The 22,292-nt window shown below is 37.4% G+C and overlaps 1 protein-coding gene across 3 annotated transcripts; it reads left to right on the top strand.

Annotated features, from left to right (window-relative positions):
- Positions 1–143: 143 nt before the first annotated feature.
- On the top strand, positions 144–20,812 carry GTF2A2 (general transcription factor IIA subunit 2). 3 transcript variants are annotated; one of them, XM_032342724.1, is made up of 5 exons: positions 144–287; positions 12,590–12,711; positions 13,503–13,607; positions 18,241–18,367; positions 20,519–20,812. In XM_032342724.1, exons 2-5 carry the CDS (start codon positions 12,640–12,642, stop codon positions 20,542–20,544), a joined length of 330 nt encoding a protein of 109 aa, XP_032198615.1. In that variant the 5' UTR covers positions 144–287; positions 12,590–12,639; the 3' UTR covers positions 20,545–20,812. The 3 variants fall into 3 exon arrangements, with proteins under 3 accessions (XP_032198615.1, XP_032198617.1, XP_032198616.1); XM_032342726.1 differs by lacking the exon at positions 144–287 and adding an exon at positions 328–560; XM_032342725.1 differs by lacking the exon at positions 144–287 and adding an exon at positions 759–849.
- Positions 20,813–22,292: the final 1,480 nt, after the last annotated feature.

Genomic DNA, 22,292 nt, shown 5'->3' with positions numbered 1-22,292 from the left:
CCTGTCTGGGGCTTGAAAGCCGCCGGCCCCACGCCCCTCCTCCCTCCCCACCCCACCCCACCCTCCCCAGACCAGTCTGGAATGGCGCGTCGGAGCGGGGCTGGGCGGGGCCTCCCGGCCCACCCGCATGCTGTCACTTCCAGGTTCGGCGAGCACTTCCGGGTCGTCGGCACAGCTCTGCGGCTCCTGCGGCGGCCGAAGAGGTGGTCGGGAAGTGGGTGCTTCCTGCTGGACTGCTGGCTGCTCCGCTTCAGTCCGCTCCGCGGCGGGAAGCGCCTGCCCCACAGGTACTCGGTGAGCCGGGTCCACGCTCCCTGCGGTCCCGAGAGGTGGGGCTGCGGTTGGTTGGGTCTTGGAGGGCTGCGCGGAGGGCAGGGGCCCAAGGTGGGCCCGTTACCGAGTTCGCTGCCGGGTGGCCCCCGCGGCCGGTACCCGCGAAGGAAAAGTGCGGGAGGCGGCGGGAGGCGGTGGCGTCCTCTGCCGGGAGGTTTGTGGTCGTCGCGGCGCCAGCCGAGCGGTCCTGGGGAAGGTCCTCAGCCCAAAGCGGGAATTTTAGCCAGGTGAATGTCTTTACGCATCTTGATTTTGTCAGATATCAGGAGCGCGCATTCCGTGAGTGTCTCATTCCTATGCTGCTTCGCTTATTTGAAGTCTGCCTTGAACTTCCAGCCAGCTCCCTCAGGGTAATGAATTTAAACAGGACCAGGACTACAGAGTTAATTCCGAACGTGGAGCCCTTGTAATTTTCTCAACTGCAGAATGAAGGAGCACGAAATTGATGTGGCGGATACCAGATCTAACAGATTTGAATACTGCATAAGAAATTTTTAAGAATCTAAGATCATTAAAGCAAGTAACTTTAACAAATGTATAAATAACTTAGAGCTCCTTTTTAAATTAGTATTTATTGAGGTATAATTGACACATTAGTTTCAGGTTCGTGTTTTCGTTTTCGTCAAATAAATAGGAGAACCGGAATTGCAGGATCATTTGGTAGTTCTATTTTTAATTTTTGAGGAACCTCCATACTGTTTTCCACAGTGTTTGCAGCAGTTTGCATTCCCGCCAACAGTGCACAGGGATCTCATTTTCTCTACCTTCTCGCCAGCACTTATTTCTTGTCTTGTTAGTAATAGCCATTTTAACAGGTGTGAGGTGATATCTCATTGTGGTTTTAATTTGCATTTTCCTGAGCATTCGTGGTCTTAAACATCTTTTCATATGTTTGTTGTTGACTTGTATGTGTTCTTTGGGAAAATGTCTGGATCTTTTCTGCCCGTTTTTTAATCGGCGAGTTTGCTGTTGAGTTGTATGAATTCTTTATATATTTTGGATATTAGCTTCTTATTACATACATGATTTGCAGATAGTTTCTCCCATTCCAGTATGTTGCCTTTTTTTTTTTTTTTAAAGATTTTATTTATTTATTTGACAGAGAGAAATCACAAGTAGATGGAGAGGCAGGCAGAGAGAGAGAGAGAGAGAGAGGGAAGCAGGCTCCCTGCTGAGCAGAGAGCCTGATGCGGGACTCGATCCCAGGACCCTGAGATCGTGACCTGAGCCGAAGGCAGCGGCTTAACCCACTGAGCCACCCAGGTGCCCCGCCTTTTTTTTTTTTTTTTAAATGAACAATTATGTTTATTTAGTATTACTTTGAACCTCTTTGTTTGGCTGTATGCCTTGTGTTCAAAATTCCAGTTTCACTTGTCCTCTCTCTTTAATACTTAACTCTTATATTGTGTATGTAGCATATATATAAAAGTCAGTATTTTGAATGATTCAAACCTTCTATGTCTGTTTTACATTGGCTCCCTCTACTATATTGTGTCCCCAGCCTTACAACTACTCTGAATCTACATGCTTTTTTTTTTTCCCTTTTCTGGTTTTCAATTCCGCATGTATCCAGTATCATACGTATTTGCCTTTCTCTCACTTAACTTCATTTAATTATAATGCCCATTATATCGATTCCTGCTATAAATGGCAAGATTTCATTCTTTTTATGGCGGAATAATATTCCATTGTGATATATTCCCCACAGTTTCTTTACCCATTGATGGACACCTAGGTTGCTCCTATAGCTTGGCTATTATAATGTTGCAGTGAACATATATATTTCTTTTCGAGTTAGTGTTTTCATTTTGGGGGGCTAAATACTCAGTAGCGGAATTGCTGTATCATATGGTGGTCGTGTTTTTAATTTTCTGAAGAACATCCACACTGTTTTCCATAGTGGCTTTACCAATTTACATTCCCACCAGTAGTGCACAGGGGTTCCCTTTTCTCCATATCCTCACCAACGCTTGTTATTTCTTGTCTTTTTGATAATAGTCATTCTTTTTTTTTTTTTTCTTAAGATTTTTATTTATTTATTTGACAGAGAGAGATGACAAGCAGGCAGAGAGGCAGGCAGAGAGGCAGGTAGAGAGAGAGGCAGGCAGAGGCAGGCAGAGAGAGGGAGAAGCAGACTCCCCGCTGAGCAGAGAGCCCGATGCGGGGCTCGATCCCAGGACCCTGAGATCATGACCTGAGCCGAAGGCAGCGGCTTAACCCACTGAGCCACCCAGGCGCCCTGATAATAGTCATTCTGACAGATGTGAGGTCATACCTCATTATGGTTTTGATTTGCATTTCCCTGATAATTAGTGATGTGGAGCATCTTTTCATGTGTCTGTTGGCCATCTGTATGTCTTCTTGGAAAAATGTCTATTCATATCCTCTGCCAATTTTTAAATTGAGTTACTTGTTCTTTTGCTCTTGAGTTGTATGAATTATATATTTGGGATATTAATTTCTTATATGATTTGCAAATTTTTTTTCATTCAGTAGGCTACCTTTTTGTTTTGTTGGTTTCCTTTGCTGTGCAGAAGCTTTTTAGTATGAGGTAGTCCTATGTTTGTTATTTTTGCTTTTTTTAATTTTGCTTCCGGTGTCAAATTTAAAAAATTATAGCACCAGTGTCAGGGAGCTACTGTAACTGTGTTTTCTCCTAGGAGTTTTATAGTTTTACATTCAAGTCTTTAATCTGTTTTGAGTTTATTATTGTATATAGTGTGTAAGTTAGTGGTCCGGTTTCATTCTTCTGCATGTGTTTGTGTAATTATCTCAAGACCATTTATTGAAGATCCTGTCCTTCCACCCAATAGATGGTCTTGACTTCATTCATTGAGCATCTATGCATGAGTTCTCTATGGGCTATTAGATTCTGTTGATGTGTGTATCTGTTTTGTGCAAGTACTATACTATTTTGATTATCATAGCTTTCTGATATTGTGGGATCAGGGAGAATGATTCCTCCAGCTTTGTTCTTTCTCAAGATTGCTTTGGCTATTGAGGGTTTGGTGGTTCCATACAAATTTTAGGATTGTTCTGTCTCTTTGAAAAATACCGTTAGGATTTTGATAGGGATTGCATTGAATTGTAAATTGCTTTGGGTAATAAGAATATATTATTAATATTAATTCTTCTAACCCATGAGCACGGAATGTCTTTCCATTTATTTTGTCATCTTCAGTTTCTCTTATTAATGTTTGTAGTTTTCAACATACAGGTATTTTCTCTCCTGGTTAGATTTATTTCTAGGTATTTTGTTCCTTTTGATGCAGTTGCAAATGATTATTTTATTTCTCTGGTAGTTTTGTTATTTTACCTTTTCCTTTCCAGTTTGTATGCCTTTTATTCCTATTTCTTGCCTAATTGCTCTGGAAGGACTTCTAGTACTTTGTCAAATACAGTAATTGAGCAGGAATCTTGTCTCGTGATCTCAGAGGCAAGGCTTTTAGCTTATTGCTATTGACTGTGATGTTAGCTATGGGCTTGTCCGGTGTGGCCTTTATTATGTTGAGGTATGTTCCCTCTAAATCCACTGCATTGAGAGTTACCATAAATGGATGTTGAATTTTGTCAGATGCTTTTTCTGCATGTATCGAGATGGTCATAGGATTTTTATCCTTTATTTTGTTAATATGGTTTATCACATTGGCAGATTTGATGCCATTGAACCATTTCTCTACCCTCAAATAAATCCCCCTTGATCATGGTGTATGATCCTTTTAATGTATTATTGAATTCAGTTTGTTAATATTGAGGATTTTTGCATGTATATTCATCAAGGATATTGGCCTGCAATTTTTTTTTCTTGTGGCATCCTTGTCTGGTTTTGGTTTCAGGGTAATACTGCACTCTTCAAATGCATTTGGAAGAGTTTTCCTTTTCTGTTCTTTTTTAATGATTTATATATTTATTTGAGAGAGGGAGAGAGCACGTGACTAAGCGCCCAAGTTGGGGGAGGTGCAGAGGGAAAGAATCTTCATTCAAGTAGACTCTCTACTGAGTGGGGAGCCCAATGTAGGGCTCAATCCCATGACCCTCCTCTTCTGTTTTTTGAAAGAGTTTGAGAAGGACTGGTGCTAATTCTTCTTTGAATGTTAGGTAGAATTTATCAGTGAAGCCATCTGATCCTGGACTTGCGTTTATTGAGAAGTTTTTGTTTACTGGTTAATCTCCTTATGTGTAATTGGTATATTCAGATTCTCTATTTCATCATTGTTCAGTTCTGTGCTTTAAGGAATTAATTTCTTGTAGGTTGCCCAGTTTATTAGAATATAATTGTTCATAGCAGTCTTTTAAGATCCTATTTCTGTGATGTCAGTTGTAACATGTTTTTCATTTCTGATTTTATTTGACTTTTTCCAGGTGAATTTTACTAGAGCATTGTCAGTTTTATCTTTCCAAAGAGCCAGCTCTTTTTTTCATTTGGAATTGCTAGTTCTTTTAAATCTCTATTTCACCTCTTTTTTTTTCTTCCTTCTGCTTATTTTGGGCTTCATTTATTTTGTGTGTGTTTTTAGTATCTTGAGGTGTAAAATTAGGTTGTTCGTGAGACTTTTCTTATTTCTTAAGGTAGACATTTATCAATATGAATTTCCTTCTTACCGCTGCTTTTGATGTAGCCAACAAACTTTTCTTATGTCTCAAGGCATTTTTTAATTTCTCTTTGAATTCTCCTTTGACCCATTGGTTATTTAGTAACATGTTGTGTAATCTTCACACATTGTGAATTTTCTGGGTTTCTTTGTGTAATTTCTAGTTTTGTGCCATTGTGGTCGTATAAGATGTTTGATATGGTTTCAGTCCACCTAAATTCATTGGCTTGTTTTGTGGCCTCAACTGTGATCTATCCTGGAGAGTGTTGCATGTGCACTTGAGAAGAATGTGTATTCTGTTGCTTTTGGATGGAAGGTTCTGTGTGTATGTCTGTATGTTAAGTTCATCTGGTCTGACATGTTCTAAGACTGATGTCTCCTTACTAATTCTGTCTGAATGATCTTTGCACTGATGTAAATGGAATATTGAAATCTATTATTGTATTGCTGTTTATCCCTTTAGGTCAGTTAATACTTTTTTTAATATGTCTAGGTGTTCCTATGCTGAGTGCACCAGTATTTCCCAATATTCTGTTCTGTATTGGATGGACCCCTTCATCATTATGTGACACATACCTTGTCTTATTACAGTCTTTATGTTTAAGTCTGTTTTTTCTGATATTAGTTGCATTAGTTTTCTTTTGGTTTCCATTTGCATGGATTATCTTTTTCCATCTGTATATGTTCTTACATGTAAAGTGAATCTCTTGTAGGCACCATTTAGATGAGCCTGGGTTTTTTTTAATCCATTCAGCCATTCTCTGTCTTGATTAGAGAATGTAGTGCATTTACAGCTAAAATAACTACTGATTGGTATGTACTTATAGCCATTTGTTAATCGTTTGCTGGCTGTTTTTGTACTTCTTTTCTTCCTTTCTTCTTCTTCTCTTCCTTTGTGGTTTGATGACTTTAGTGGTATCCTTTATGTTTTGTGTTTTTACTATAGGTTTCTGCTCTGTGATCACCATAGGCTTACATATAACAACTTTTGTCTATAATAGTCCATTCTTTTTTTTTTTTTTTAAGATTTTATTTATTTATTTGACAGAGATTACAAGTAGGCAGAGAGAGAGGAGGAAGCAGGCTCCCTGCTAGAGCAGAGAGCCCGATGCGGGGCTCGATCCCAGGACTGTGGGATCATGACCTGAGCCAAAGGCAGAGGCTTTAACCCACTGAGCCACCCAGGCGCCCCTAATAGTCCATTCTTTTTAAGTGTAAGTAACATACAGTGTTAGTTTCAGGCATACAGCATATTAGTTTGACAGTTTTATACATTACTCAGTCACCACGATAAGTGTAGTCACTGTCACCATGCTGATGTTATTACAGTATTGTTGACTATATTCTCTATGCTGTACTTTTCATCTCTGACTTATTTTATAACTTAGTCCCCTTTATCTATTTTGCCCGTTCTTGCCACTGGCCTCCCCTCTGGCAACCACTCACTAGTTCTCTGTATTAGAGTCTGTTTTGTTTTGTTTTGTTTTAGAATCCTCCTGTAGGTGAAATCATATGGTATTTGTCTTTCTCTGTCTGATTTATTTCACTTCCCATAATACCCTCTGGGTTCATCAGTGTTGTCACAAATGACAAGATAGTCTTTTTTACAGCTGAGTAATATTTGTTTATACCACAGTTCTGTAGGGAGTTTTGAGTATGATTGATACACACAATGTTACATTAGTTTCAGGTGTACAGCTAGTGATTAGGCAAGTTGATACACCTTATGTTCACAAGGGTAGCTACCGTCTATCCTGTTACACTGCTTTTCAATATCATTGACTATATTCCTTATGCTGTACCTCTTACTCTCATAACTTACTCATTCCATAACTAGAAGCCTGTATCTCCCTCTCCCCTTCACCCATTTTATCCAACTCTTCACCCCTCTTCCCTCTGCCAACCATCAGTCTCTGCTTACCCATCTGAGTTTGCTTTTTGTTTATCCATTTGTTAGGTTGTGTGTGCGTGGGTGTTTTTTTAAAATCTTTTGTTTCCACTTGTGAGTAGAATCATATGGTATTTATCTTTCTCAGTCTGAATTATTTCTCGTATTATAAGACACTCTACCTCCATCCATGTTGTCTTAAATGGCATGATGCCATCCTTTTTTATGGCTGAGTACTAGTCCATTGTGTGTATATATACCACATTTTCCTTATCTGTTTTTCTCCAGATGGACACCTGGGTTCCATATCTTGGCTATTGTAAATAATGCAGCAACAAACATAGGGGTCCATATATTTTTTCAAATCAGTGTTTTCAGTTTTGGGGGTTAATACCTACTACTGAAATTACTGGATTATCTGGTATTTCTATTTTCTTTTTTTTTTTTTTTTTTTTTGAGACCCCCCACACACACACACATATTGTTTTCCACAGTGGCTGCCCCAGTTTTCATTCCTGCCAGTGGTACAAGAGTGTTCCCTTTTCTCCACATCCTCTCCAACATTTGACATTTCTTGTGGTTTTGATACTAGCCATTCTCATAGAATGAGTGAAGTGAGATCTCATGGTTTTGATTTGCCTTTCCATGATGATTAGTGATGTTGAGTATCTTTTCATGTGTCTATTGGCCACTTACTTGTATGTCTTTGGAAAGAGGTCTATTCAGGTCTGCCTAATTTTTAACCAGATTACTTGATGATTTGGTGTTGAGTTATAGAAGTTCTTAATATATTTTGGATATTAACCCCTTATCAGATATATCCTTTGCAGAAATCCTCTCCCCCGACCTCACAAGGTTGCCTTTGGTTTTATTGATGGTTTCCTCTGTTGTGTAAAAGCTCTTTATTTTGGTGTAGTCCAGTAGTTTAGTTTTTTGCTTTTGTTCCCTATGCCTGAGGAGACCTATGCATAAATAAGCTGGTAAGGGTAATGTCCAAGAGATTACTGCCTATGTTTTTCTTCCAGGAGTTTTATGATTTCAGGCCTCCCATTTAGGTCTTTAATCCATTTTCTGTTTATTTTGTGTATGGTGTAAGAAAATGGTTCAGCACCATTTATTGAAGATTTACTCTTTTGCCTGTTGTATATTCTTGCCTCTTTTGTGATAAGTTAATGGACTGTAAAAATATGGGTTTATTTCTGGGCTCGTATTCTGTTCCATTCACATGTCCGTTTTTATGCCAATACCATAATGTTTTAATTACTTTAACTTTGTAGTATAGACTGAAATCAGGAAGCATGTTGCCTCCAGCTTTGTTCTTTGTCGGGATTGCTTTAGCTATGTGGGTTTGTGTTCCGTATAAATTTTAGGATTGTTTGTTGTAGTTCTGTGGAAAATGAGAGTGGAATTTTGATATGGATTGCATTGAACATGTAGATTGCTTTGGGTAATATGGGCATTTTAACAGCATTCTTCCAACTCATGAGCATGGAATATCTTTCCATTTATTTTTGTTGTCTTCAATTTCTTTCTTCAGTATTTTATAGTTTTTGGTGTACAGGGCTTTCTTTCACCTTGCTTAAATTTATTTTTAGGTATTTTATTCATTTTGATGCAATTGTAAATGGGATTGTTTTAATTTCTGATAGTTCATTGCTGACTTAGAGCTATTGTCTAAATAACTCTTAGACTGTTGCCAAAAGAGTATGACACAAGATTTGGTACTCCTACTTTGTCAGGTGTATATCTCCATTGGGACCTCTCCTTGTGCTTTTTAACTCTCCCCCACCCACCCACCCACATACTCAGTTTTTTGCCCTCATTAATTTACTGAACAGATACTTATTTGGCTTCCATTATGAGTCAGTTACAGGTACTTGCTTTACTTAAGTGAACAAAACAGACAAAAGTCCCCTGTTGGAGGATGTAGAAAGTAATTACATAATGTGTTAGGTGATGGTGCCATCAAAAAAGGAAAAGGGGGTTTGGGAAGTTCCAGAGTGGAGGTGGAAGTTGGTATTTTAAGTACGGCCATCAGTGTAAGCCTCATTAAGTACATATTATACTTGAAGGAATTACAAGAACCAAGTGGATGCCTGGAGGAAGAGTATCCAGGTAGAAAGAGCTGCCTTTGCAAAGGCTTACATAGGGAGGTACATGTCTGTCATGTTCTAAGAATAACATGGAAGACAGTGTGTCTGTAGAAGGGTGAGAGCAAGGGAGAGATCCTAGGTAGCCACATTTTTGTAAGGATTGAGTAAAATGGAAGCCATGGGAGTTTTGGAGCTGAAAAGAGATATGGGCTGCTAGATTGGGATTAAAGTGTAGGGACAGCAGGGAAGCAGGGCAGCCTAGTAGGAAGCTGTTTCAGTAATCCAATTGCAGATGACCATAGCACAGACCAGGGTGATAACAGTGGAAATGGTGAGAAATGGATGGATTTTGAATGCATTTTGAAGATAGTTTACAGGATTTTCTAGGGATTGGATGTAAAGGTGAGATGAGGGGAGTAGGGGAGAATTTCAAAGGTTTTTGCATAAGCTCATCAAAGTATGGAGTTACCTCACCTAAAATAGGAAAGACAAAAAGTAAAGATGTTGAGTAGGCAGTTGGACCCAGGAGTTCAAGGGCAAGGTATAGGAAAAGGATGAATCTGTGAGCTTAAGAGAACAACCCAGAAAGCGTCATGCCCCACAAGCTTAGCCAAGATCCTTTATCAAAGAGGAAGGAGTAATTAGCTGTGTCAAATGATTAAGTCTGGAGAGGAGTGAGAATTTTGTGTTAGCTTTATTAGTGCTATTGGTGACCTTCACCATCTGTTTATTTTGAATGTTGGAGGCAAAAGCCTATAAGGAGTGAGTCTATGATGAGTGAGTAGAAGAGAAAATGCGAGAAAAGGAATGAGAAGGCACTGAGTACAGACAACTCTTAGGAGCATTGCCGCACAGAGAAATGTAGTGCAGCTAGTGTGGAAAGGGAGTTGAGACTTTATTTATTTATTTATTTATTTATTTAGGAAGATGGGAGAGGTAGCCACCTGTTTGCTGCTGGCAATAATCCATAAAGATGGGAAATTTGACGGTAAGGGAGAGGAGGACTAATTATATTGTTGGAATGATATTCTTGAGTGTACTAGAGAGAATAGGCTTGATGCAGAGATAGAAAGCTTGTATTTGCATAGCAGCATGGATAGTTTAGCTATAGTGACTGGCAGGCAGGCAGAGTATGTGATTACAGATACTGGTAGATGGTTTGATGCCATTTTGAGAGTCTGGAAGTTTTGTTTTGTTTTGTTTATTTTTTTTTTAAGATTTTTATTTATTTATTTGACAGAGAGAGATCACAAGTAGACAGAGAGGCAGGCAGAGAGAGAGAGGAAGGGAAGCAGGCTCCCCGCCGAGCAGAGAGCCCGATGTGGGACTCGATCCCAGGACCCTGAGATCATGACCTGAGCCGAAGGCAGCGGTTTAATCCACTGAGCCACCCAGGCGCCCCGAGAGTCTGCAAGTTTTCATTGCTTCATTTTCTTCAGTAAAGTAGAAAACTTTGTATTATACTTAGACAAATTTATAATATTTGATAATAGTGTTTAGACATAGCACCAAGTGACTTACTAACAAATACTTACTGAATACATACTCTCTACTAGGCATTGTTCTAGATGGTAAATATATAACTGAACAAAGTCCCCATCCTTATGGAACATCTCTTTTAGTGAATGGAAACAATAAGCATATATATGTCAGCTTCAGTGAATGGTATGAATGAAAAAGTAGTATAAGGGGTAAGAGAGGTAGTTCCTTTTTATAGGTTGGCCACAGAAGTTTTTTCTGATGAAGTGACATTTGAGCAGAGGTCTGAATTAAATCAGGGAGTGAACCATGAAGGGATCTGGTAAGAACATTTGAACCAAAAAGGACAGACAGTGCAAAGACCCTAGTGCAAGACTATCTTGCCATACTGAAAACCAGCAAGGGACCACCAGTATGATTGCAGCAGAGGGAATGAAGGAATAAGTGGCAGAAGGTTAGTTCATTGAGGTAATGGAGGAGCACAATCGTGTTTTTTACTCTGAAACAGGATGCTGCTATTGGAGGTTTTGAATAAAGGGGGATTGGGGTAATTTTTTTTATGTTTGAAAAGGCTCAGTGTGGCAGCTGTAGGGGCAGGGGTTTTACTGGCCATGGTAGAAACCCGGAGACCTCTTATGGGGCTATTATAGGGGACTTGATGGTGTAGTACTGGGGACTTGATGGTGTAGTACTGGAGACGGTAGATGATGGGGACTTGATGGTGTAGTACTGGAGACGGTAAAGGTTGTCAGCTTCTGGCTATACTTAGAAGAGCTGGAAAGATTGACAGATTAGATGGAGAATGAGGTAGAAGCTAATGTCGAATGTAAAATTGGGGGTGGGGGGACTAGATTTACTGTTTACTAAGGTGGGTGAGGTGAGGGTAGAAAGGGTTTGGAGGGACAGTACCAGGAATTCAGTTTTTGATACATTTCATTTGAGCTTCCTAATTGGTATTTCCATTCATTGGCAAGGAGGCAGCTTTATATAGGGCAACAAGGGGAGAAGGACTGGAGATAGACATTTGGGAGTCATCAGCAGATAGCCTAATACTAAGGGAGTTAAAGCATCTAGAGAAGACCTAAGAAGTCTTAGGGCACTCAAGTAGAAGTCAGGTACCTGCAGAGGGATGGGCCAAAGAAAACAAATACAGTAGTATCCAGTGAGTTAGGAGGAGAGAATGAAGTGTGGGGCCCCAAAAGCCAAAGAAAAGGTTTCAAGAAAGCAGAAATGATCTCATATCAAGTGTTCACAGGTATATAATGTGAAGACTGATAACCAGTCATTATTTTTGCTGAGTTTTGCCTGATAACTCCCTGTATATGTCTCCTGTCCATCTCTAAGCTGAAAGTGCCACAAGGTCAGGGATCTTGTGTATGACTTGTAGCTCAGTATTTGTTGAATCTCTACTACTGTCCCCCTATTCAAGCCCTCATCTTCCAGTGCATTCACCCTGGCATCCCTCCCGTTGGAACAAATACATTCATGCCATCTTCTTCATACTTAGACCTTAATACCGTGGGACAACTTACAGTTCTCTCTACAAACTGTACCATTTTCATACCTTTCAGCCTATGATGATCTGCTTTTGCTTGGCTAAAGTCTAGCTTAAAGAATCAGGAAGCTTTTGTTAACAGGTTCACTCAGTCCACATACACTGTGTACGTCTATCATGGTGCTTATTCTCTACTGAGTTAATTGCAGTTTTGTATATCTGTTACCCTCTGTAGAGTATAAGGTTTTTAGAGTCCAGGAGCATATTCTATCCATCTTCCTCCTGCCTAGCACAGTGCTGTCTTCTTGGTAGGCACTCTATAAATACCAGATGTTAATTAAGAATAAAGAAAATGAAGTGGAGGGCATTCACATGTGAGCCAAACATTGTCTGCATCACTGACTGATGGTAAGGAGAAAGGAATAGTAGTACACAATAAATTGATTATAGATTAGGTCAAAAGGCAGACTTTTAAAAGAAATGGTAAAGATGTACCTTTTAATAAATATATCTATGCTTTGTATAAAGGAGTATAAATGCCCATGTCAAAGTAACAAAAAAAAGAAAAATAATTTTTAATCTTCTTTGTGTTAATTATATAACAGTTTACAATTATTACAAGTTATAGTAGCATATATTAGGATGTATGAAGTAGACTATATTACATTCATGGTTTATAATGTTTAATATTTTCATATTAAATTTTTAGGACATCAATGCAAGCCTGAATAAGAAAAACCAACTTCTTTCTCCTAAGCCATGGCATATCAATTATACAGAAATACAACTTTGGGAAACAGTCTCCAAGAGAGCCTTGATGAGCTCATACAGGTGGGAGACTAAAAACCAACTTTTACTTAGATGAGTCTATAATAAGTTTTGTTAGAGCCTTTCTTGCAGGCAAAGTAATGAGGTTAAGTACCTTAGAATCTTTGACCCAGCAAGTCAGTAATTATCCCATCCTGACTACAGGGCAGAAAATATAATGAAGATCAAATGACGTAGTTTAACATGCCCAAATTTTCAAGGATTTTGTTAAACATAAAAATTGAGATTATTGGTTTTCTCTTACTTACAAAGCATAGTCTCTGTAGCTTTAAGATAATTTTGGACTATTTGATAGTCTTTGAGATTTAAATTTGAATTTATATTTCAGTTTTAGGAGAAGTAACCTTTTAAAATAAACTCATCTAAGAACATAATAAGTATTTCCATTTGTTTTCATAGATTTTATGAGCTTTGATGAGATTGGGTTTTTAAAAAAATAGATTACTGGGCCTGCTTTTTTTTTTTTTTTTTTTTTTTTTTTTTTTTTTAATAAAGAAACTGCATTCCTTCAGTCGCTCAAATGCCTCTTTCCAGACACTGTAAAAGAGTGATAGAGTCTTGTCCTGGGAGTGCAACATCACTGCATGTCTTCTTCTCCAAATTATGTTTGTGTTAAGATAGTGCAAGAAAATTTCATCAGGCTTTTACTCCTTAATTGTCAGTATGTTAAAGAATAAGGGAGTCTAGTTTAAGAGGCTCTGGTTAACCTCAGTTAAATTTTAGATGATAATTCATACATATTTTGTCTTTAATGTCCTTCCCTAAAAGGATTTATGACCTTTACTTTTTCTCAGTCTCAACAGATCACCCCCCAACTTGCCCTTCAAGTTCTACTTCAGTTTGATAAAGCTATAAATTCAGCATTGGCGCAGAGGGTCAGGAACAGAGTCAATTTCAGGGTAAGGATATTTTATTAAATCTAAAAGCTTGCACTGGTGGTTAACAACAGTGCTTTTAAGGACCCCTTCATATTTAGGAATCATAAAAGGAAGCAACGGTTTAATTATACTTTACTTTTAAATGACCTCCATACTAAGTTTGTCCACGTAATGTGAGACAGTTGTTTTTAGATTTTTATTCCATTGTTTCACAAATAAGCTTATGTATGTTTGGCTGCCTTCCCTGAAGAGTTACTGAGATTTCAAGAGCCTGAACCATTACCTGCAGGATTGAAGGTAAGTGACAAAGTACTCCCTAAAGCTCACTTCTGTTTTTCAAACTCTGATCTTCACCCATTCCATGGAAGTGCGTTCATGTTGCCTCCCACCAACTCTTATGAAGACCTAAACTGGTAGTAGATCATGGTCTCTTCTGATAGCTTGATCTCATTTGAACAGTAATCCCAAACTGAACAAAATTGTCTTTCTCAACTTGATGGTAAAGTCAAACTAAAAGCCCACTGAAAGTATCATGGTGAAAATGGTGGAAGAAGTAATTTTACCACATTGATACGGATATTGGTGGAGTCAGATATGTATCAGTGTACAATGATATTTTAGTTATATGTAATATTTATGCTTATGATGTTTTAAGGGATATCATACAGTAGAAATTAAAAGGTTACACTATATGAAAAGAACATAGAGGTTAATTCGCTTTTAAGAGAACCAGAGCGTTTGGGGTTTTCTTAAAGTTTTGAGCTAAAAACTTATTCAGCAAACACTTCAGTGCCTGTTACATACCAGGCATTGTTGTGGATATTGGGTTGGCAGAGAACAAATTTAGTGAAGGGATAAAGCATGCATGTTATGGAATGTTTCGAATGCTTAAAAGTTATCTGGAGTAAAATATATCTTTATAAAATTTTATAAACATGTTCTTGAATTTTTAACAGTAATGATTTTGGCAAAAGTAGGTTGCTGTTTTATACAACCATATGTACAAATCTGCCAAGATGCTTTAATTTGAAATCAATCCATGTTGATACCTGATAGTTTTCTAGTTGTATTATTGTCACTCTCCAGTTCCTTTTAGCTAAATTTCTGTTGCATAATGTTTGGTAAGTTTGTGTATTTTTAAAAAATTAGCTTTGAGGTCTGACTTTACCACTCTTGTTTTTTCTTTTCCTACTGTTCTAAGCTCAGGCTTTCATTACCTACCTCTCCCATTATGGCAGACTTGATCAATTTTATGTCCAGAAAGTTTGCAAATAACGTGTTTTGCTTGGTGGAACATATGACAAAGGTAGAAGAGATCACACATTGGTCATTTCTAATTTTCAAAGGCATTTGGCTAGATCACATTGAAATCCATATTGTAGTGAATTTTACTGAACCCGAGGGCTCATTGAAACAATACTCTTAGATAACGTGGTAAATTTTTTTGTTTGTTTGTTTTATTTTATTTTATTTTTTAAGATTTTATTTATTTATTTGACAGAGAGAGATCACAAGTAGGCAGAGAGAGAGAGGAGGAAGCAGGCTCCCTGCTGAGCAGAGAGCCCGGTGCGGGACTCGATCCCAGGACCCTGAGATCATGACCTGAGCCGAAAGCAGTGGCCCAACCCACTGAGCCACCCAGGCGCCCCTGTTTGTTTGTTTTAAATCCTCAAAAGAATTTCATATAACTGAGATCATTTAGTAGAATGTTACAGGGGGGAAAAATCTCCTTGAGTATGAGAATTAAGATTTTAATAATTTCTAATTTTTAGGGAGAACATTTCTTTTAAAGAGTCAACGTATGCTTTTGATAGAATGTATGCTGGCAGGTGAGAGTTGTAATTAATGTTAAATACTAAACTTCTGATAGTAAACATTAAAAGATTTAATGGTCAAGAAAAATCACCCTCTAAATTCCCTGTCTGTTCCATTTTCTACAATAAACAAGATATCTTAACTGTAAGAATGTTGCCCAGTTGTAGATTAATGTTTAAAAAAGAAACCTGTATTTATTAAAGGTGCATTCAAGATACTGTTTGCCAGATCAGTTACTGTGGAAATCAGTTACTTGACCAAAGCCCACTATCAGAATTATTTTTTAATATTTATCCCTCTTTCTCTGCCTCAACCCTCACTTGTTCTAGTGCATTCACTCTCACACACACACAAAAAAAAAACAACACACAACTTAAAATATATCATCTTGTGTTCACATTTTATTAAGCTTTTGTTGGCTCAAAAGCATTTAATATAGCAATAAAATAAGTGAAACATTTATATAACAATTTCAATATATATTTGAAAGTGAATCGTCACACACTAGGCATAAGGCCCAATGACATGGCCTTGTTCAGATAATTGGCATAGCTGTCCCTAATTAGGTATGACAGTAACATTACACACAAGTTCAGGGAGGCTAGAAATGAACATTAAAATTGGCATTTGGCTGTGTAGTCTTCCAAAGACTCAGACTATAGCTAAGGAGATCTACTTTTTTATATAATTCTTTGTTAACCTAATAAGACATAATAGTATGTCTTACGTGGTTTTCCATGCATTAATCTTACCACTCCACTGAAACTCTTCTTGCCATGCCATTACTAAACCTCATGCATAATTTGTGATATTATTGATTAGTCCTGGCTTCCATTCTCTGACTCCTCTCTTTCTCAGACCCTTTGTAGTTTAATGATTGGTATTCCTTACGTTTAGCTAGGGCTCCACATAGTCTCTGAATGAATGATTCCAACCCTGTGGCTCTAAAGTCAGTGGGCTTATGCGCCCAGGCTTTCTTCTACACACCAGCTGCTTATTGCACATGGTGATTTAGAGTGCACTGTTACTGGAGCCAGAATCTTGAGGGGTAACAAATTTTGTCTCCCCACCATAGCGAATTGGCTGAGAAATTTTTATTTTTATTTATTTATTTATTTATTTTAAGATTTTACTTATTTAGAGAGGGTGGGAGAGGAGCAGAGGGACAGGGATAAGCAGACTCTGTGCTGAACGCAGAGCCCAGCAAGGGACTCAGTTTCATGACCCTGAGATCATAACCTGAGCAGAAATCAAGAGTCAGATGCTCAACCAGCTGGGCCACCCATGTGGCGCTCTCTCCACTTCTGTTGACCTCTTTGCTGCTGTAACAAAGCCACTCTCACCTCTCGCATTCAGGCATCTGCTGCCTCAGCCTCCAGTCCACTCTGCTTCCAATCACCTCTTCCTGTTATCAGGAGAAATGCAAATCTGATGATACTACTTTGTTCAAAATCTTCATTGACCTAATACCTTTAGGACAGAGCAAAAGCTTTCCAAGGTTCTCCAGGATCTTCAGAACCCTTGGGACTTCCTGACACATTTAGTTTTCTGGAACTTACTGTTCCCTTTATATATGTGTTTTCCTTTCCATTGTCCCACCTCTCCCTTGACTTTTACTCATTTTTCAAAACTTAAACTTCAGTTTATGGGAGAAGCTTTCTGTGCCCCATGTGTTCCATACCCTTGGGTGCCCCTAGCTTATTACTCTTTCATGATACTGCTATACTATATATTTTCTTACTTTAATATGCTACCCGAAGCTTGTTGATGACAGGAATCATATTTGTATGCTCAGGGCCTAGCATAGTCCAACAAATAGTACTTACTCATGTTTTTAAAATTTCATTAAGTCATTCATAGCCTTTATAGTTTCCCTGATCCTTCTCACTTGATAGAACACTAGATACACTGTAGTTTTTATTATTATGGGTACCACTGCAGAGAATGTTTTTTGAATTGAAGGTTTGGGGCATATAAATCTCTTACCAATACTACATTTCCTTTGTGAAGATTCCATGTGTAGGTATGGCTCAAGTTTTTATTATATTCAGTTGGTGTCTGTCCATGCACTTTCACCCCATTCTTCAAAAATTTCCTTTTAATGTTTAAGCACATATTCCTGCTCCTAAAAAAAAAAAAAATCATTTGCACAGGACAGTAATGTTGTCGTTTTTGGGGCTAATAAAGTAATTCATCTGAGTGAAGCACAGATTGAAAACTGAATGTTTCTGGATAGTCCCTGCTTCTGCACAAGTTTGGAGTTAACACATACAATAAAATGCAGTAGACCTTGAACAACAGGGGTTTGAACTGCTGGATCCACTTAGATACAGATTTTCTCAATAAATACAGTACTGTAAAGGTATTTTCTTATCTTTCTTTTCTGTAGCTTTACTGTAAAAATACAGGATATAATGCACGGAATGTTACAAAATGCATTAATTGACTATGTTATTGGTAAGGCTTCTGGTCAACAGTCATTAAATTTGGGTGGAATCTAAAGTGGTGTGTGAATTTTCTACTGCGAGAGCAGTGAACTTTTGTCATGTTGCCACAAGAGGGCAGTAGAAGTACAAATTTAAATTTCCTTTCAACTTTTCCCTCTTTCAGGTAAGTTGCAGACTCTTTAACAGTGCTGAAAATAGTCTGCTAACTACAGTATATAACTCTTAGTAAAGTTACATTGGGTGGTTTTTTTTTTAATTATGGGGTGAAGATCTTAAGGTAAACATTAAATTGCCCTGCTGTTTTAAGAATTAGGTACTTGGTAGCTGAGTTCTCAAATTGCTTTGGGGGGAAAAAATGACTTCATGGTATGTCTAAATGTTTTGTTTTAAAGGGCTCTCTAAATACATACAGATTCTGCGATAACGTGTGGACTTTTGTATTGAATGATGTTGAATTCAGAGAGGTGACAGAACTTATTAAAGTGGATAAAGTGAAAATTGTAGCCTGTGATGGTAAAAGTAAGTGTTTACCTAATTACTGTGAAAGCAAAGCTGCTTGAAATCTTGTTCTTGTGAGTCTTTAGAAAATCTTTGCCTGAAATTATGGGGGGAAATGGCTTCCATCCCAGCTAGATTCTGAATTCCTGATCTCAATTCTCAAACAGTCCTCTCAATGACTTTAGGTGTGAACATTTCATAGGACATGTGGATTGCCTCCACACGTTAAATTTCTGTGAGTTAAAAGTAAGCAGGGTAAGGGATTTTTCCCCCCCATGTTAGTTGCAAATTTGAAGTGTTTAATTTTTGAAATTTATCCTAGTTTCTATGTTGCTGGATGCCTATACATGTTATATTTTTAAAGTAATAATTTAAAGATTTTAAAATAACTGTAAGAACCTTATCAGGTATAATTGTAAATTACCATTCCTGATCTATCTGTGCAGATATATTTTCTGTGGCAGATCCAGGACCTTGTTTAAGTCAAATGTTTCAAAACCTATACATCTTTCTCTTCCATGATTAGCGATTTCTTTTTTGCTAGTTATATTTTAAATATATTTTTACTTTATGATCTGAACCATTTGTGTCTAAACAACTGTTCTGAAATACAGAAGACTATAACTCTCTAAGAAGGGGAGTTTTGAAAAGCAAAAGAAACTGTAGAAATACCTTAAATTTCTCAGGTTTTGTTTTATGTATTTTGGGTTTCAAAAGAAATAAGCTAACCAATGAAAAACTGTAAAGAAGATAGAAAAGCATAATTTGCAACACCATCTGTAGATAACATCACTTAATACTTAACTTTCTAGTCTTATGTATCTGTTTTTACAGTAATATACATCCACATGTATACACATTTGCCAATACATCATTTTTCAGGGCTGCATAAAATTATACCCCCCCCCCCACTTTTTCCCCAAAGAAATAGTCTATTTTGGGTATCAGAAAGTGTCCAAAACTTAGCAACATTTCAATGACTTGCACTTTTCAGGTTAGCTAGGAGTAATCATTCTTAAATCAACTTTAAGCAAAGATGACTTTTTAATATAGTTATCAAATACTTTGCTATAATGACAGAAAATATGTAACTTTATAGTTTTGGATTACAAGATGTTAACATTTCTGCATGTCAAACAATGTATATTTGTTTTGTATTAAGTTTTTACCAGACTCTGGAATTTGGGCATTAATTTATAACTTCTGTATCTCTGTCAAAAGACCAGCAGTAGTCAGTAAAACTTGTACCTACAGAAAGTGTTCTCTGTCTGTACTTCCCAGTAGCCACATATGGCTCCTAAGCATTTGAAATGTGCTAGGGCAACTAAGAAATTTTAATGTTTTATTAACTAATAGCCACACATAGCTAGGCAGTGGCTACCATGTTGAACATTACAGATACTCTTGCCTACAGATGCAAGATGAGCTGTTTTTTCAAAATTCAGTAGATGAAAAGTAGCAAATCAGCCTTACCTATTGCCATAGCTTCTGAGAAGTTTGCCCCACTTCCAGCACATGGTATTAACTGATCTCTGTTGAGTGTTCAGGAGGAGCTTCAGTTGTGTTCCACGTATGCTGTCAGCAGAAAAAAAATACAATCTTAGAATGTTTTCTTTCCAAAAGTAAAATATAAAAAGTTTGGCATTTAAAAGTAGAAGTTCAAGTAACAGAGAAACTACCATTCCTTAGTGACCAAATAAATGAGTGCTACTATGAAGTAAGCCCATTTTTTCTAAAAGTCAGTTTTCTGACATAGGAAGAGTGATAGTGGCTGGAATTTTGGTATGTGCCTCACCAGGAATTAAAATACAATTTTCTTCTGAAAATTGGTTTAAATTTTGGTTTAAAATTTTGAGGACAGTAGAGGACCTGATAGAAGAAATGGTCATGTAATAGCCCTAGGAACCAAACCAGTATAACTTATATAATGAACCAAGTAATATAATTCGGTTTTTCAGTAACATAACTATGGAGAATTAAGAATTATCCTCTTACCTATGCCTTAAATAACTTTCAAGTTCTCAGGGCAGTTCTTTGATCAGCTTCCCTCAGGTTTACCTTCTTTACTTCCCCAGCCCTCACACCACCATTAGTTCTTTTTTTTAAGAGATTATCAAAGTATTTAAATTTTAAATTGCTCCTTGAATTTAATCTTTCTCTCCTGTTTCCTAGATACTGGCTCCAATACTACAGAATGAATAGAAAAAAAATGGCTTTTTTATGCCATCTTCTGTTGTTATTCATCACTTTTTGAAGAGAAGCATAGAAGAGACTTTTTTTATTTATTCTAGCATTGCGGAAATGACTACACTGTGCTATATATACTACCAGAATTCCAATAGGAAGAAGCTTATAACTATAGCCTCTTACATTACTTTTTCAGCATGAAGAAACAGAAGTTTTTTTTAACAACAAACATTGTTGCCTTCCTAAGAACATTCTTGAATAAATTCATTTTAAAACTCACTGTGAGTAATAAGTGGTACAGCTATTAAGCTAGCAATATGAGGATATTAGATAAGCATTTGCACCATCTGCCTTACAAAGGAAATTAGGAAATGCATTCTCTTCACTGAAGGGAAGTGAGTTTCATCAGTAGGGCAAAACCAAATTCTGGATTGGGATAGGTCTTTTTTAAAAATACAAAACCGAAGTACAATTCAATTAGGAAAAGTTAGACAATCTTTACACAGCTTCCATAACCAAAACAAAACTAAAAAAAACCTAGCAACATGAAATAGTCTCTACATGACATGTAAATAATTTGTTAAGCTGGCCATATTGGTCATATTTCATACACTTTAAAATTATCTACATCTTAACAGTTACTAGACTTCCAATAAAAAGTCCTACCAAATATATGCCATATCTTTGTGTACTCAAAAGAAGTTTCTTTGTTTGTCAGTCTAAGTATATATAATGAAGAATGTGGCTTTTCTAAAGTATCAGAAGAAGAATATTGGGCACCGGGTAGGTTAAGTAACTGAAATTTAGCAGCTGATGATAGATGAGTCAAGACCAACTACTTTTAATAAGGATCTGACACTGTTTATCGTTTAGTGAGGGTAGGCTCTCAAGGGTCCCATCCAGTGGTCACCTGCAATTAGTGTGCCAGAGCCACACTGGGATGAAAAATTACCTTTTTCTCTCTCTCTGAAAGTTAATGCTGCCGCGAGATAATAGAGTTGGTGGTAATCTTCAGGAAAACAGCTTTTTACAAACCTATTAAAATGTTCAGTAGCTTTTTGTATTACACATAGTCCCCCTTTTTTCATTTGTAGAAGCACATTGTATAACAAGTGTCATTTTTTAAGCAACCACTACTCAAGTGTGATCACTCTTCGCTTTAGCACCACAGACTTTGTAAGAATAATAGCAAGCATAACTGACTATTACAAGTGAGACTGAGTGCTATATGTGTGACCTAGCTTTTCCTGGATGAGTGTCACAAGAACCCAGAAGAACTTTGTTCCCTTTTTACAAATTAAGAAACCAACTCAACCTCTCTGTACCACCAAAGGGTACATAATTAGGACTTTCCTCAATTGCAACTAATCACAACCAAAGCTTTTTTACTTTGGAGGTTCAACATAATGCTTAAGGGATAGGTGTGTTGATAATAAACAGTAGTGGTAGAAATTTCTGGTTCTTAAAAAGTAAGCCATGATTTAAACTTTTTTTTTTTCCCCTAGTAATAGTCACTTATATCTTACAGAAGGAAGAACAGGGCTGGAGTTGTACACTTGTTTGGGAATTTAAAATCCTGTAAATGGTATTGGTAGATTGTTTTTCTGAGAAATGGAGAAGCATTTCTCCTCCCCGGGTGAGGACTTTGGTGTAAGATGTGGCTGACTGACCTGACCTACTAACTGGAGTGATAATGACATAGGCCATGCTCTAGGTGCTTCTGTAGTATTTCCTCAGCATGTTAGTGTAATCCTTGACT

The sequence above is a fragment of the Mustela erminea genome, chromosome 5 (assembly GCF_009829155.1).
Source record: "Mustela erminea isolate mMusErm1 chromosome 5, mMusErm1.Pri, whole genome shotgun sequence".
In the NCBI taxonomy this organism is placed as follows: Eukaryota; Metazoa; Chordata; class Mammalia; order Carnivora; family Mustelidae; genus Mustela; species Mustela erminea.
The sequence above is the reverse complement of the archived record's forward strand: the minus strand, read 5'-3'. Positions and strand labels throughout refer to the sequence as shown.

Bases quoted from the DNA above. Each gene is read 5' to 3' on its own strand.
- GTF2A2 (XM_032342724.1), top strand. From the start codon at position 12,640: ATGGCATATCAATTATACAGAAATACAACTTTGGGAAACAGTCTCCAA. The intron at 13,608-18,240 runs GTAAGGATATTT...TTTGTTTTAAAG, and splicing joins GGAACAGAGTCAATTTCAGG to GGCTCTCTAAATACATACAG. The intron at 18,368-20,518 runs GTAAGTGTTTAC...CCTGTTTCCTAG, and splicing joins TGTAGCCTGTGATGGTAAAA to ATACTGGCTCCAATACTACA.